The sequence below is a fragment of the Oncorhynchus nerka genome, linkage group LG6 (assembly GCF_034236695.1).
Source record: "Oncorhynchus nerka isolate Pitt River linkage group LG6, Oner_Uvic_2.0, whole genome shotgun sequence".
Taxonomy (NCBI): Eukaryota; Metazoa; Chordata; class Actinopteri; order Salmoniformes; family Salmonidae; genus Oncorhynchus; species Oncorhynchus nerka.
This window is the reverse complement of record NC_088401.1, coordinates 32,449,492-32,467,499: the sequence shown is the minus strand read 5'-3', so window position 1 is coordinate 32,467,499 and position 18,008 is coordinate 32,449,492. Positions and strand designations below refer to the sequence as shown.

General features: G+C 43.0%; 1 protein-coding gene across 1 annotated transcript; it reads left to right on the top strand.

Moving 5' to 3' along the window:
- Window positions 1-3,163: 3,163 nt before the first annotated feature.
- On the top strand, window positions 3,164-16,881 carry LOC115130360 (oxygen-regulated protein 1-like). The gene is given in 7 exon segments (XM_065019064.1): window positions 3,164-3,252; window positions 6,891-7,370; window positions 7,373-7,548; window positions 8,563-8,722; window positions 9,194-11,883; window positions 13,150-15,519; window positions 16,300-16,881. Coding segments are annotated over 6 exon segments (6,441 nt in total). The 5' UTR covers window positions 3,164-3,252; window positions 6,891-6,907.
- Window positions 16,882-18,008: the final 1,127 nt, after the last annotated feature.

Below are 18,008 nucleotides of genomic sequence, written 5' to 3'. Positions count from 1 at the left end.
ATTTGAATTATCAGGCTAACACTCTTAAAACTATATATTTTGTTTTAATTTAGCAATATTTGCCATAATATGTATGAAATTAATGTATTGTCTGTTGGCAGCTGGTAACCAAAGTTTCAATTTGCAATAATTCAAATGTTGCCTTTAACCTCCTACAAAGCAATCACTGTCATGGTTTTGGAGAGATACGAAATGGTAAGGTACAGTACGTAGTGAGATATAAACTCAGCAAAAAAAAACAGAACAGAACAGAAATTGAATAATGTGTCCCTGAACAAAGTGGGGGTCAAAATCAAAAGTAACAGTCTGTATCTGGTGTTGCCACCAGCTAGATTAAGTACTGCAGTGCATCTCCTCATGGACTGCACCAGATTTGCCTGTTCTTGCTGTGAGATGTTACCCCACTCTTCCACCAAGGCACCTGCAAGTTCCCGGAATGGCCCTAGGCCTCACCCTCCGATCCAACAGGTCCCAGACGTGCTCAATGGGATTGAGATCCGGGCTCTTCACTGGCCATGGCAGAACACTGACATTCCTGTCTTGCAGGAAATCACGCACAGAATGAGCAGTATGGCTGGTGGCATTGTCATGCTGGAGGGTCATGTCAGGGTGAGCCTGCAGGAAGGGAGGATGAGGGAGGATGTCTTCCCTCTAACTCACAGCATTGAGATTGCCTGCAATGACAACAAGTTCAGTCCGATGATGCTGTGACACAACGCCCCAGACCATGACGGACCCTCCACCTCCAAATCGATCCCGCTCCAGAGTACAGGCCTTGGTGTTATGCTCATTCCTTCAACGATAAACGTGAATCCGACCATCCCCCCTGGTGAGACAAAACCGTGAAGAGCACTTTTTGCCAGTCCTGTCTGGTCCAGTGACAGTGGGTTTGTGCCCATAGGCGACGTTGTTGCCTGTGATGTCAGGTGAGGACCTGTTTTACAACAGGCCTTCAAGCCCTCAGTCCAGCCTCTCTCAGTCTATTGCGGACAGTCTGAGCACTGATGGAGGGATTGTGCGTTCCTGGTGTAACTCGGGCAGTTGTTGTTGCCATCCTGAACCTGTCCCGCAGGTGTGACGTTCGGATGTACCGATCCTGTGAAGGTGTTACACGTGGTCTGCCACTGCAAGGACGATCAGCTGTCCGTCCCGTCTCTCTGTAGCGCTGTCTTAGGCTTCTCACAGTACAGTTTATTTACACATCTGCAGTCCTCATGCCTCCTTGCAGCATGCCTAAGGCACGTTCACGCAGATGAGCAGGGACCCTGGGTATCATTATTTTGGTGTTTTTCCAGAGTCAGTAGAAATGCCTCTTTAGTGTTCTAAGTTTTCATATCTGTGACCTTAATTACCTACCGTCTGTAAGCTGTTAGTGTCTTAGCGACCGTTCCACAGGTGCATGTTCATTAACCTTTCTAGAGCAGGCGTTCCGCTAGCGGAACCCCTCAACAACATTCCGCTGAAAAGGCAGTGCGCGAAATTCAAAAATATTTTTTAGAAATATGTAACTTTCACACATTAACAAGTCCAATACAGCAAATGAAAGATACACTTCTTGTTAATCTACCCATCGTGTCCGATTTCAAAAATACTTTACAGCGAAAGCACAACATATGATTGTTAGATCACCGCCAAGTCAAAAAAACACACAGCCATTTTTCCAGCCAAAGAGAGGAGTCACAAAAAGCAGAAATATAGATCAAATTAATCACTAACCTTTGATGATCTTCATCAGATGACACTCTTAGGACATCATGTTACACAATACATGTATGTTTTGTTCGATAATGTGCATTTTTATATCCAAAAATCTCAGTTTACATTGGTGCGTTATGTGCAGTAATGTTTTGATTCCAAAACATCCGGTGATTTTGCAGAAATACTCATAATTAACATTGATAAAAGATACAAGTGTCATTCACATAATTAAAGATAGACTTCTCCTTAATGCAACCACTGTGTCAGATTTCAAAAATACTTTACGGAAAAAGCATAATCTGAGAACGGCACTCAGAGCCCAATCCAGACAGAGAAATATCTGCCATTTTGGAGTCAACAGAAGTTAGAAATAACACTATAAATATTAACTTACCTTTGATGATCTTCATCAGAAGGCACTCCCAGGAATCCCAGTCCGACAATAAATGACTGGTTTGTTCCATAAAGTCCATTAATTATGTCCAAATAGCCACTTGTTGTTTGCGTGTTCAGCCCTGTAATCCATCTTCATGAGGCGCGAACACTTCGTCCAGACAGAAAATATGAAAGCATTTATATAGGAGTGGTTAAAACATGCTAATAACGGTCCTCTGAGTATATGAAAAAAAAAGTTTGGTATACCTCCACTAGTACGCCATCCAGCCCTGGAGTTTTCCCAGACTTAAAGGCTTTAATTGCATCAAGAAGTTCTTCCTCTGTAATTATGCCTTCACATGAGTCTTTCTGTATAGCTGTTAATTTTACATTATTAATAGAAAAACAATCCATACGATTAGTTTAGGTTAGTGGAGATGGAGAATACTGAAATTAAAACGTACAGTGGGGCAAAAAAGTATTTAGTCAGCCACCAATTGTGCAAGTTCTCCCACTTAAAAAGATGAGAGAGGCCTGTAATTTTCATCATAGGTACACTTCAACTATGACAGACAAAATGAGAAAAAAAATCCAGAAAATCACATTGTAGGAATTTTAATTAATTTATTTGCAAAATGTATTCGTATATATATATATATATATATATATATATATATATATATATATGTATGTATCTATGTATATGTATGTATCAATGTACTGTATATACAGTATTTACCCAAAAATATATGGGTGATTGGAGATGACGCAGACAATTACATTGATGGAAGCTACAATCTATATGCAATATTAAAGCTGATCTAGCCCCTAATTTTTTATTTTTTTTTTCAAAAAGTACAGTACGTTATCTCCTCAGGTGGGAATCTCTCAAATTACTTCCTGGAAACAATGAATGACAGCTGAATTAATTATATTCTATGATCTGGGCAGTGTATAGGCCTATCACACACAGTCACTCTCTTCACACACAACACTGTTCTAAGGGGAGATTATCTTTGAGCAAAGATTAAGCAAATTAATCATGATGTTGCCTCCCTAAATAACCCTTAGCTCCCAGCACAGAGCTGGCCAACAGTAGCCATAATGCAGAACATGGGACAACATTTTGTCGATACTTTTGTGGATACACCAACTGACATTTTTATCATGGGATATTAGGTGAGTTTACTCAATCTTTTATGTTAATGAAATGTTCATTTACTTTTGTTTTAGTTTTATTGTCGATGAGAGGAGTTGAGCTGTCGCACATACCTCTGTTCAAATTAATCTACCTTTAGCCTAGCTACTTTGTAGGTAACACATAGATAACCTTGTAGATAAAATATAGATAAAGGTGTATGTTTCTACCATATAACAGTGTCGGCAATGTTACTTTACAATAATATTTAGTGATAGACATGAAAGGGCCTATGTGATAAATAGTTACACTATTGGCACAAATGTTTATTTGTACAAATTCCTGATCAGAAATTGGATCAAAGAGACTAAACTATTGTCAACTACTTTAATATGATCCAATAGCCTGAAATAGCAAAGAATCCTATATAATGAATACAATGTTGTTTCATTCATTGTTGTAGTTTGTTGTAGTCTGGCAGTAGTCTGTTAAGCCTGATAACACCATGTCCCTTGAAGTAAACAACATATGCCCTCAAGACGTCACTCAATCTGTTACCAGTTTAATCGGACCAGTAAACAATTAGGCCTAACGAGGAAAATGTGATTTTGTTGATGTCCTTTATGCGTAATGAGCATTGCTAATGGGGCCTGTCTCTTGTATTAAGTCTGTAATCATAATCATCATGTGTTCACTTCTTCTTTGGTAAAGAAGAAGGTATAATAGACAAAAAAATATATACTTAAAAAAATAATTGAAATAGCCTACTCATTCAAGTACATAAGGAAAGATCATTGTTGCATTACCTCCTACTTGTATGATGTATTAATAATTTTGAAAATATTCTCACAGCACTTTAAAACCTCTTAGGTGTAAAGCCCCCTGTTCTGGTTCCAACCAACATTTTTTATTATAAATCGAAATGGCTTGCATTGAGCGGTAGCCCTGATTCTCATGGACACAGCAGTATGTCTCTTCTGCCTGTGTGAAGCAGGATGTGAAATCTGACACCACTTGAAGCTGGGATGTCCCTCCTACCATTTAATTTGATCTTCCGACTGTCCATCAACTCCTGGCTGAACCCTACGTCCCAGCCACTAACAACGCATATGCCTGGAATCCTTACTTATCGAAACGCAGCAGGAGAGAGTGGTTTTTGTTGCTATAGCACATTCAGAAATCGATTTGTAGCCAATAGTTTTTAAACAAAAAAAAAACATTTTTTTTGTCATAGATGGACTAAATTAATATGGGAGCAAAAACTAAAGCAGGGAGCACCAGTGACTCGGTTAATAAGAAAGTGGTCAGATGAAGCAGCTGCTAAGCTACAGGACTGTTTTTCTAGCACAGACTGGAATATGTTCTGGGATTCTTCCGGTGGCATTGAGGAGTACACCACATCAGTCACTGGCTTCACTAGAATCCATGGATTACAGGAAACATCCGCATTGAGCTAAAGAGTAGAGCTGCCGCTTTCATGGAGCAGGACTCTAACCCGGAAGCTTATAAAAAATCCCGATATGCCCTTCGACAAACCATCAAACAGGCAAAAAGTCAATACAGGACTAAGATTGAATCGTACTGCACCAGCTCCAATGCTCGTTGGATGTGGCAGGGCTGGCAAACTATTACAGACTACAAAGGGAAGCACAGCCGCGATCTGCCCAATGACACAAGCCTACCAGACGAGCTAAATTACTTCTATGATCGCTTCAAGGCAAGTAACACTGAAGCATGCATGAGAGCATCAGCTGTTCTGGATGACTGTGTGATCACGCTCTCCTTAGCCAATGTTTTATTTTTTTATTTATTTTTACCTTTATTTTACTAGGCAAGTCAGTTAAGAACAAATTCTTATTTTCAATGATGGCCTAGGAACAGTGGGTTAACTGCCTGTTCAGGGGCAGAACGACAGATTTGTACCTTGTCAGCTCGGGGATTCGAACTTGCAACCTTTCGATTACTAGTCCAACACTCTAACCACTAGGCTACCCTGCCGCCCCTTTAAACAGGTCAACATTCACAAGGCCGCAGGGCCAGGCGGATTACCAGGACGTATACTCCGAACATGCGCTGACCAACTGGCAAGTGTCTCCACTGACATTTTCAACCTGTCCCTGACTGAGTCTGTAATACCAACATGTTTCAAGCAGACCACCATAGTCCCTGTGCCCAAGAACACTAAGGTAACCTTCCTAAATGTCTACCGATCTGTAGCCATGAAGTGCTTTGAAAGGCTGGTCATAGCTCACATCAACACTGTTATCTCAGAAACCCTAGACCCACTCCAATTTCCAAACCACCCCAACAGATCTACAGGTGATGCAATCTCTATTGCACTCAACACTACCATTTCCCACCTGGACAAAAGGAACACCTATGTGAGAATGCTATTCATTGACTACAGCTCAGAGTTCAACACCATAGTGCCTTCAAAGCTAATCAATAAGATAAGGACCCTGGGACTAAACACCTCCCTTTGCAACTGGATCCTGGACTTCCTGACGGGCCACCCCCAGGTGGTAAGGGTAGGTAACAACACATCCGCCACTCTGATCCTCAACACGGGGGCCCCTCAGGGGTGCGTGCTCAGTCTCTTCCTGTACCTGTACTCCCTGTTTACTCATGACTGCTAGCCAGGCACGACTCCAAAACCATCATCAAGTTTGCAGATGACACCAACAAAGATGAGAAAGCCTATAGGGAGGAGGTGAGACCTGGCCGTGTGGTGCCAGGACAACAACCTATCCCTCAATGTGATCAAGACAAAGGAGATGGTTGTGGACTACAGGAAAAGCATATTCTCATCGACGGGGCTGCAGTGGAGCAGGTTGAGAGCTTCAAGTTCATTGGTGTCCACATCACCAATGAACTATCATGGACAGTCGTGAAGAGGGCATGACAAAGCCTAATCCCCCTCAGGAGACTGAAAATATTTGACATGGGTCCTCAGATCCTCAAAAGTTCAACAGCTGCACCATCAATAGCATACTGGTTGCATCACTGGCTGGTATAGCAACTGCTCGGCCTCCGACTGCAAGGTTCTAAAGACGGTAGTGCGTATGGCCCAGTACATCACTCGGGCCAAGCTTCCTGCCATCTAGGACCTCTATACCAGGCGGTGTCAGAGGAAGACCCTAAAACTTGTCAAAGTCTCTAGCCACACTAGTCATAGACTGTTCTCTCTGCTACCACACGGCAAGCGGTACCGGAGCACCAAGTCTAGGTCCAAAAGGCTTCTTAACAGCTTCTACCCCAAGCCATTAGACTCCTGAACATCTAATCAAATGGCTACGCAGACTATTTGCATTGCCCCCCCTCTCTTTTTCACACTGCTGCTACTCTCTGTTTATTATCTATACATTGTCACTTTAATAACTCATCCTACATGTACATATTACCTCAATTACCTTGACTAACCGATGACCCCGCACATTGACTCTGTACAGGTACCCCCTGTATATAGCCTCGCTATTGTTATTTTACTGCTGCTCTTTAATTATTTGTTACTTTTATTTCTTTTTTTTTTGTTGGTATTTTCTTAAAATGGCATTGTTGGTTAAAGGGCTTGTAAATAAGATTTTCAAATAAAATGTGATTTGACAATAATCAATCTACTGTTAACCATGATTTCTTCTAATTAAATGACCAACTGTCATTCATCTCTTTCTCTCCATAGCCTATTAACCAGCTATAATGAGTGAGGTGGGTCCAAGAAGGCCCCCCCAGGACCAGTCCTCGGGGAGTGGGCACACAGTGACCACGTCACGTCACCCCTATATCACAGACCCCATCGCCTCCAAGCACGTCTGCTTCTACAAGAGCGGGGACCCTCAGTTCAGTGGCCTGCGCATGGCCATCAACAGCCGCACCTTTAAGACCTTCGATGCCCTCCTGGACAGCCTCTCCAAGAAGGTCCCGCTGCCGTTCGGAGTGAGGAACATCACCACCCCGCGGGGTGTCCATGCGGTGCACACACTAGATGAACTGGAGGATGGGAAGGCCTACATCTGCTCAGACCAGCGGAAGGTCAAACCCATCAACATGGCAGCAGCCAGTAAGAAGCTTCCGCCCTGGTACCATGTCAGGCCCATGAGCGCCCGCCATCGGGCCTTGCAACTGGCCAAACAGAACCCTGGCAGGCCCATGCGCAAAAAAAACCTGTGACTGTGCGCACACCTAAGAGGCTAATGGTGTTTCGGAATGGGGACCCAAGTGTCAAGCACAATATGATGCTACAGAAGAGGACCACTCCCACCTTTGAGGCGCTGCTGGATTACGTGTCCGAGTTGATGCACTTTCCTGTGGTCAAACTACACACACCGGATGGAAGAAGGGTAAGTGCTCTCTCCATGCCTATGGACACTACAGTTACTGCTAATAATAATAATAATTTCAGATTTGCTTGTTATTGTTCAGTAACACTTCTTTCATATGTTCAACCTCAAGCTCCAGTTAGAGCAGGACACCACAGCTGATACTGTAACGTCTACTGTAACGTCATCTCAAGCTCCAGTTAGAGCAGGACACCACAGCTGATACTGTAACGTCTACTGTAACGTCATCTCAAGCTCCAGTTAGAGCAGGACACCACAGCTGATACTGTAACGTCTACTGTAACGTCATCTCAAGCTCCAGTTAGAGCAGGACACCACAGCTGATACTGTAACGTCTACTGTAACGTCATCTCAAGCTCCAGTTAGAGCAGGACACCACAGCTGATACTGTAACGTCTACTGTAACGTCATCTCAAGCTCCAGTTAGAGCAGGACACCACAGCTGATACTGTAACCAAACACGTGTGCCTCTCCTTTAGAGGTTCAGGCTCTCAACTCTTACCTCACTCAACATTGGTATTATCCTGTGATGCCCTCACGTCATGACAGGAGGTGACCAAGCCTTAACTGATTGGCAGCATGTTGCCTGACTGACACATAACAGCCAGAGAAAGAGAAAGTCCTAAGCTCCTTAATTGTTAATCATATTAACTGAGGAGGCATTCTGGGATACTGTTTCTAGGGAGTAGGGACCTCAGAAAGTTCACCTTTTTTTTATGTGTCATGAGATTGATTTAGCCTTGGTGTCCAATATTTATTGAATTATCAATTTATCAATTACAAACAATTCAATTGATAATTTCAACTCTTCTACTTTGCGCATGATTTAGGTACCTACATGATTTAGGTACTAGGTATTTGGTGAAAATAATTTGGATAAATAAAGTATTAGTTTTAAGGCAGGATTTTACAAGTGGGCTATTTTAATAATTAATAGATGCCGTTTTTCCCATCAAAATGTAATTCCACTACTATTAGAGTACAATAAAAAATATTGCATTTGTCTGTCTGCAGGTGGATGGGCTCCCTGCTCTGATTCTATGCTCTGGTATTGTAGTAGCTGCCGGTCGGGAGGCCTTTAAGTCTGGAAACTACAAGACACAGAGATCTTCTGCTCCAACATGGCTTCCTGCCAGACGAATGGCATCTAAAAGACTAAAACAACCGGCACCCCGTAAGTCTAATTAGCTATGTTTACTCAACATTTTGTATTTTTTTTGCCTTGATGTTTTAAATAGAATTTTGACAGCATATCCCTTTTAACTGCCATGTTTCGCATTACTTTGAGAATATGAAGATGCACAGTTAGACATGAATGTATGTCACATCTACAGTGCTGTCTGTCTAGCAGTAATCTATCCCCTCCCTGTCTACGTACCTTTACGGGATAAGCAGTGGGAAAGTGCTGAGACGTTAGTTTAATCCATAATACCATGGATGACCTACATAGACCTACTCTCTTCATATGCAGCCCGTCATGATGCAGTAAGAACAGTGTGGACAGTGGATCTGGTTTTCTAACTAATGTTTTTCTTCTCTTTTTCTTCTTGCTTCTGGGGGATTTGATGACCTGCTGAAACATCCTTGCCTCCAAAAAATGTCCATCCATCATTTTTCACATTCTCTCCTTTGATCCACTCCAAAGGGAAAATGAAGTCCGTGTCCAGCAGCAAATCACATCTTTTCTCCTCATCGTCAGAGAGATACTTTGTGAATCAGATACACCACTCCGTTGCAGGAAGTCAGTGTGACCTCCCCAGTAACAACACGGGATCTGTGGTGCTGGAGGCTGGCCATTTTCTGGAGTCAGTTGCCGAAACGGACGCCGACACCTACAACGGACATGAAGGGGCAGACAACTGTATGCCCGGTGATGATGACATTGAGAAGTCCTTTCGGGTGAACCAGGATGGCAGCATGACGGTGGAGATGAAGGTACGACTGACCATCAAGGAGGAGGAGACCATCCACTGGACCACCACCCTGACCAGGTCCAGTGTGGCCAGCCAGCTCAGTGTGGCTGAGTCTGAGCTGGAGATCAGATCTCCTGAGTCAAATGCACTACCACCAACACAACCCAACGCCATGGGCACCATCAATGGGTACAATGCTAAAAAGGATGATCATGATGATGAGGATGATATGTCTCCAGAGGCCAGTGGACTTACCAGTGTGGAAGGAGATGATGAGGATAATTCTAAAATACATGTCAGTGAGGTCTCTCTCAGGAGGGCTCCTACCCCAGGACCCAGGAGATCCAGACAGAAGCAGGCCTCATTGGAGAACATCAACACACCATCAGGAGATGAGATTCAGGAGAACATTGTGGGATCATACTCCTACAGAGAGACAACTAAGAATGGAGAGGTCAAAGAGGAGTACTGCATGGTCAGACAATGCAGCAGCAGGCCAGTCCCTAAACCAAGGAGAGTTGGCTCTATGGATATCAACAATTACAATAAGACTCAATCCACTTTTAAATCAGGGGCGGCAGAGATCTTACAGATCCAAAATGGCGAGGAGGAAGTCAGAGAAAGTGTAATGCAGATATACGAGCAGCAGACCTGTCAGGACGATTTCCTTGCTAACAGCCAGTACAGTGTCCAGGGTGTGTCCACGTATGGTCTGATGTATGGGAGACCAGCCACCTCGGAAACAGCCCGCTTCTCCTCTAGTAATGACTTAGAGATGGAGCTGGAAAGACTCTCTACAGCCTCAGAGTCAATCAGCGTGCGGAGGGCTGACCAGTCTCTGTCATCTGACTTCACCATACCCACTTTTAAGGCTGGAGGGTCTGTCCTAAGAAACAGGGTACTAAATGTCCATAAAACCAGTCTCTCCAAGCCCACCAAAGACAACGAGACCCCAAAGTTGGTCTCTGAAGCAAGCAAAGAAAATTCCACCACTAAAGCTGTAAAGAAAGTCAAGAAAAGGTTCTCAAAGCCCAAGTTGAGAAAGTACCAGGTTCGTAAGAGTACAACACCAGACAAAAGACGTAAAGAGAGTAATGCAAATGGTCCTGAAAACAATAAAAGAGTGAAAACTGGGGGGTTTAGCCGCAATGCATCGATAAGGAAAATTTATGGACCAAAACCTGCCAGAAGTCTAATGAAAAATAAACTAAAAGGAAAGGAAATCAAATTAAATATTGAAAACCCAAAGGAATCGTCAGTGAAAGAACTAAATGTTAGTGAAAATGGAAATGAAACGTCAGTTTCAGTAAAGAAGAAATCATTGCACGTTTCATTTCCTACGGAGGCCCAGGTGAAGGCAACACTGAAAAGGCAGAGGTCCGTGCACGAGGAGAGAAGGATTGCGAAAGAGTGTCATGATTTGTCGCTGCCTGCACTCCTTTTGTCCTCTTCTAATATCAATGAATATGTTGAGAACTGGCTAGAGAAAGCCCTCCCAACTGTGTACCCAGACCCAGTGGAGGAAACTCAACATGTGGAGACACCAACTATGTCTCAGGTAGAAACTGAGGGGGACATTGTTCCAGATGTGTCAGAAATCAATTGTGAAATGGACATTGAAGAAGATGAGTCTTGTTTTTTGAAAGAAAAAACACACATACCAAGTAGTCCATCTTTGGTAACAGCAGCATTTCCAAATAGAACATTTGAAAATATAGCAACACAGACAAACCTGACTATGGAAAACACAACATTACCATGTCCTTCTGACCCATCATTGCAAAATACCCCATTACACATTGATACTATACAGGAAAGGTTGCCCACTAATCCCTCAGCTGAAAATCCACCTCTCTCCAACAGTTTCTCTGTCTTTCTTCCTGCAATAATCTCGGTAGAAAAGCCATCACCCTCTGACAGTCCTTCGTTGGAACAAACATCAATGCCCATCAAGATCTCAGTAGAGAAGCTACCAATCCCAAATGATCTGTCATTGGAAAATACATCAGTACCAAATAGCTCCTTAAAAGAGAAGATCCCAGTCTCAAACTGTCTCTCGCCTGAGAAGACACCACTGCCTGCTAAAACACAAACAGAGAAGACACCATTGTCCAACAAAGTATCAGATGGGTCTTCAGTAGCTAGCAGTCCCTCATATTTAATGTGTTCATCACCTAGTAGTTTAGGTGATGAAGAACAACCCTTATCAAGCAGTCCTTCATCAGACGAGGCTCCGTCAACGACTGGCCATGTATTTGAAAAGACATTGTTCAACCACTCCACTCTGAAAGAACCACCATCGCCTAAACTCGCAACAAAAAAGACACGATTGCTCAGTAATCTCTCCCTGGAAAAGCAACTATCATTCAGGAAAGCCTCAGCTGAAAAGTCTTCAATATCCAGTGATCCTACTGTGGAAAAGGTGTTGGTGGATAAGGCACCAATCTCCAATGGTCTCTCATCTGACAAGACATCACATCCTGCTAAAACCTTAATATCCAACAATGTCTTAAATGAGGCTTCATTAGCTAGTAGTCCCTCATGTTTCATCTCGACATCACCTACTAATCGCACATCAGATGAAAGAGCCTTATCAATCTCCCCCCTATCAGAGGAGGATCTATCACCCACTGGCCATGTATTGGAAAAAACAACATTGTTCAACCACTCCACTCTGAGAGAAACATCATCACCTAAACTCCCAACGAAGAAGACACGATTGATCAGTAATGTCTCCCTAGAAAAGCAACTATCACTCAGAAGATTGTCAGTGGATAAGTCTTCATTGTCCAGTAATCCTACTTTGGAGAAGGCCCGGTTATCAAACCCTGTCCAAATCACAGTAGACAAAACACAACTACCGAACAGCCACTCATTGGAAGAGACATCGCCACCAAATAAGTCTTCCTTACCCAGTGACTCCACTTCAGAAAATACCCAATTATCTAGCATTCCTCAACAAGGAAGGACACCACTACCAAGACATATCTCTTTGAAAACACAATTGCACAACAATTTTTCACCTGAAAGAACAAATTTACCCACTCTTATGACGAGGAATAAGTCAGCTCCCAGTAATCTCTCTTCAGAAAAGATACCAGTACCTAGTAATCGCACATTGAAAAATAGACTGTCACCATATTCTCAGACTTTGGAAATAGTGTCACCACCTACGAGACTCAAGGCAAAAAAAAAGCCAGTATCTAGAAATCACTCTCTGGAAATCGAACCGTCCCCAGTAAGTCCCACCTTGAAAAGGACACCTCTACCAAGGAAAAGCCGCCAAACGCCATTATCGCCTAAGTCAACGCCAGTACATCTCAATCCCTCCATGAAGAAGAAACCAACACCTCCCAGTCCCGCTTTGGTGAATCACGAAGAGACAAATGGTGATGATAACCTGAGCAATTCGGATCAGGGAGACAGTACAAAAGTAACAGCAGAGGAGCCTCTAACAAAAGCACAGATACCATCGTACAGAGAACAACTACCTCCCCAGCCAGACATGAAACCTGTGCTAGAGAAGCTCTGTTTCTCAATTCGGTCAATTAGACAAATCACACACAACAATCGTCCATCTTGTCTTGAAAAGTCAAACAGCTTACCTGATTTCTCCTCCCATGTGGCCTCTACATTTGGGTCATCCTCCAAAGCTCTCCTGGCATTCTTATCTGTTATTACCTTAAAGGAAAGCTTCACTAACTGGAACCTACCTGAATTGAATGCAAACAGTGTAAGCTGTGCTGAGGCTTTGAAAATGATAGAGTCTCTGAGAGAAATTGCCAACATAGAGGATGCAGAGGAGTTGAAAGCTAGCCTGTCAGATTTGCAAAAGTCTACTTCCTCACAACTGCTGCAAAGTTGGAAGGGCTTCCAGGAACTCAATGACAAAGTCAGAAGTCGCAGCTCAGCGCTGAACAGTTCAGAGCATGATCTCTTGTTTGAGACACGCCCAGTGGAGGACTACAACATTAAAGAAAAAGCACTGGATATCGATGAGCTAATAAATGAGCTTGATGTGCCAGAAAAGGTCAAGGAAGCATTGGCAGCCCTTTCAACAGGGGTGAGCATGAGCATGGATGGGAATGAAATAAAAAATTCTAAAAAAGCTCATGAAAAAGTGGAGTCATCCCCAGAGGGAAGGGTAAATGCCAATTCAACCGCAGTCCCTAAGGAAGAGGCTGAAAAAGATCATGTGCTTAATAAAGAGGCTACTGTTGATGTTAAATCCATCATTAAAACATTTACAAATATTCACCATCCCAAAGAGGTGGCTGAAAATACAGTGTCACCAATCCCAGAGAGCCCAAGCAGTAGGCAAGAGCAGTACTTCTCCTCAAAAGAACACAGCTTTAAAGAGGATTATATTTGCCACAGAAACAGACAGCCAGCAAATAAGGAAGGTGCTGAACTTGAGCAGGACAACTGGGAAGAAGAGGAGGCTAAATGTACATACAAACATGTTAACCATGATGAAGAACAGACATCCTCAGAGATAGAGCAAGCTTACAGTTTAGTATTGCATGATGGCTATTTGGACAAGCCAGCCTGTTCTGTGGAGGCTAGAGAGAAGGATGGGGACATACAAGCAGGCTATGTGGAGGAGGAAGAAAGCTTGAAGAAAGAGCAAGAATACTACATTGAGAACCCACCAAGTCATGTGGGGCAGGAGGTTACATCTATGGAGCTGCAGGTCAGCTGTAAGGAAAGCGTAGAAAAAGACCAGGCTAGCTCAGAGGAAGAACAGAAATGTCATGTTGAGGACCAAATTAGCCATGTGGAGTCAGAAAGTAAATGTGTGGAGGAGGAATGGTTGAAGGAAGAGCAACAATGTCACATAGATGATCAGCCAAGCTATTGTGGGATGCAGGTTAGCCGTGAGGAAAGAGAGTCCACCCCTGAGGAGCAGGCTAGCTCAGAGGAAGAATGTGAGTGTCACATAGGCCAAAACCATGAGGACCCAGAGGTCAAATGCTTGGACCTGCAGGATAGCAGTGAGAACGGAAAGTCCACCCCTAAAGAAGACCAGGCTAGCTCAGATGAAGAGGAACGTCATGTTGCGAGCAAACCAACCCATGAAGAGCCTGAGGTTAAATGTACAGATGTAAAGGTTAGCAGTGAGGAAAACATGTCTAGTTTTGAAGAAGATCAGGCTAGCTTAGAGGAAGAGCTCGAATGTCACACTGAGAACCAACCAAGTCACGAGGAGAAAGGGGTTAAATGTACAGATGTAAAGGTTAGCAGTGAGGAAAACATGTCTCGTCTTGAAGAAGATCAGGCTAGCTTAGAGGAAGAGCTCGAATGTCACATTGAGAACCAACCAAGTCACGAGGAGAAAGGGGTTAAATGTACAGATGTAAAGGTTAGCAGTGAGGAAAACATGTCTAGTCTTGAAGAAGATCAGGCTAGCTTAGAGGAAGAGCTCGAATGTCACATTGAGAACCAACCAAGTCACGAAGAGAAAGGGGTTAAATGTATAGAGATGCAGGTTAGTAGAGAGGAAAGAGAGTATACCCCTGAAGACGACCGGGCTAGCTTAGACGAGGAAGAGGAAAACCGTGCAGACAACCTTCCCAATGCAAATGCACACATTAACGTGAAGGATGAGCAGACTCACTTATGGATGAAGCAGACTACTGAAAATGAAATAGTGTCTACTGTCATAGAAATTAAGCCTAGCTTGGTCAAACAGCATTCTAGCGATGACAGGATGGATAAGGACAGCGGAAAGGATAGTGAGCAGCATGTTAGCTTTGAACAACAGTCTGATACTGTAGAAGAAGCCAACGTTGAGGATAATCGGCGTGGCACAGAGAAGAAGCAAGTACACTGTGAAGAGAAGCTGCCTAGCTCTGAGGCAGAACATGTTGGCGTAAAGGATGAGCCATATACAGAGGATGAGAGTTATGCAGAGTATGAGGAAAGCTTCGTAGAGAAACAGCCGTTTGAGGAGGATACGAATTACGAAACGACTGAGGCAAAAACAACCAACCGTTTTGAGGAACCATTACCATCTGTAGCAGAGCGAGTAAAACTACTGGATAAGAAGATTGCTGATGTAGAGCAAAGGAAAAGCATTACATTAGAGACAACTGGCATCAAACCGTTTGCCCACATAAAGGTTCCCGCTTTCTCAGATGGCGATGATTTAACAAGCGTATCCCATCTATCTAATGAACAAGCCGAGCTTGTGGAGGAAGCATCTGAGATGCAAACAACCAATTATGTTGTTAAGGATGTCAAAGAGCAAGACAAAGCTCCTGTGCACACTTGTAAAAGGACAACGTGGCCTATAAATACATCAGAAACTGTAGTCATGTCCCCCCCAGCTCCACAATCCTCCTCGCTAGCATTTAGCTATGATGGCTGTATAACTAGAGAGCCTGAGGGAAATAGGGTCAAGAAAATAAAGGAAATGTTTATGGCAAAAAGCATTGTGGACATTCAGTATGGACAAACAAGACTAACCAGCCCAAACAGCTCAGATCTGTCTGACAACAGGCCAGGGACTTCTGACGGTAGTCATCGATCACTGACGTCAACTGAGATGTCCAGTGGTGAGGATGATTCTGTGAAGAAATCCATCACGAAAGGCTTTGTCAGGAGAACTATTGAAAGGCTTTATGGGAAGAAAGATACAAATGAAAAAGTCCTTGCCAGTGAAAGTCAGCCAATATCTGTCCCAAGACCAAAGTCCAGAGAATTTCCTGGTAAGATCAGCCTTTCCCCATTCCATAATGCACGGACCAAAGTAATGTTGGACTTATCATACTTCAATGCCACAAGCTCTTTTGACACATACAGTGAGCCAACGCGGTGTATCGCCTTCAATACACAGGTCGGGCCTGGAGACTGTGTCCCGATAGAAGAAAACAGGTGGCTCCTCAGAGAGTGCGTGATCAGAAAGTCTGTCTCAGAGCCTATTAATATTTACAAGAACACATCTGCGTTAACGGAAGATGAGTGCAAAGATGCAAAAGAAGATGTTCCATACTCCCTTTTCGGCCACACCGATCGGGAGGACATGGTGAAGACTGTGAAACCTTTTGTGGCAAAGTGCACCTATTTCAACCTGCCTCATGGCTGTGACTCAGACCCGTACCAGGATGACCTAAGTTCTGTCAGCAAGGGCAGTGCCATGGGTGACGTCTCGAAGGACAGTAAAGACAATGCAGAGGAACCCAAGTTGTGGGCTGAGAAGAATGGAACCCTGCCAGATTTTTCCCCTACTGACTTCAAGATGCCAGATAATAAAGTGCACCCTCTGATAGAAGGCCCGGGAGGTGGAAAGGTCGTGGTGGTCCAGCCTGGCAAAGGTCAGTCTGGCAAAGGTCAGACAGATGTCAAGAAAATTCCACAGGAGCCAGATGCACTAGAGATGCTCTACTTCTCCTGTGGCCAGCACTGCCCCATCCTTTGACTGTGACACTTAAATATGGGCTCTCTGCTAAAGTCAGCTTATTACGGAGGGCATTCAAGGTACAAAGAGATGTCGTATATTTCTTTAAGATGGATAAGACTCAGTGTGTCCTGTGGGATAAAGTGATTACTGAATACTTTGTGCCTGAACATTATCGTTGCCACTATGATGGCTTATACAGCATGATATCATAACACATTGTAATGGATTGTTAAGAAAATATACATTTTACAATAACTTAGGTGGAATAGACAACACTAATGGGTGAAACTTATTTCACTAGTTTTTTCTATATCATGTGAATTGTACAATTTTCAAAAAACATTTAACTCAACAATCTGTTATGCCATGTTCAACTTTTAATACCTTTTAAAATATTCTGTAAATATTGCATCTGTACATATTTTTACAATAACACCTTGACTGTGTATTTTCTGTGTACTGTGTATTTTCCACCCTCCATTGGCACTAGGTAGGTGGGCTGTCCTAAGAATGAGCATCCTGTGCATTACTATAATCTTGTTTAAAATGCTTTAAACAGATCAGGTCCTCACTGATGTCACGCAATGGCAATCCCCTTCACTCAGAACCTAACATGCCTCTGGGTCGTACCACAAAATCAGTGCCTTTTGCATCCCTTTGATATTTTAAGTAGAAACTGTGCACAAGGATAGAATTTAAAAGTCTGCTATATTAAATAAAGTTCCCTTTAATGTAGACCACATAGAAAATTCAATAAATCAGATGTTTCTTTTATATGAATAAAGGTTATTTATTTCATGGGATTAGTGATTCATTTTAAGATTAAAAAATAAAAAACTGTCCCTCTTAAGGTGAGCCCAATAACGTGAACTCAACTCAATATGGTAAACAATTCCTTTTTTAAATGTCTATATCTTAAAAAACTAAAACAAACACTGAACATCTAATAGTCAAACTGTGTAAAAGCAGGCGAGCAGGTTCTACCATTTTGAGCAATTTGCGGTGGAAAACTGAGCAGTTCTAGCAAAACACAGCAACGCTGTTACCCATAGATAGACAGGCTATAAATGTTTTAACGATACATTTTTTAAATTGTGAAGCTAGCATTCAATTGCCTCCCCCTGTCACAAGGGGATTTATGGATG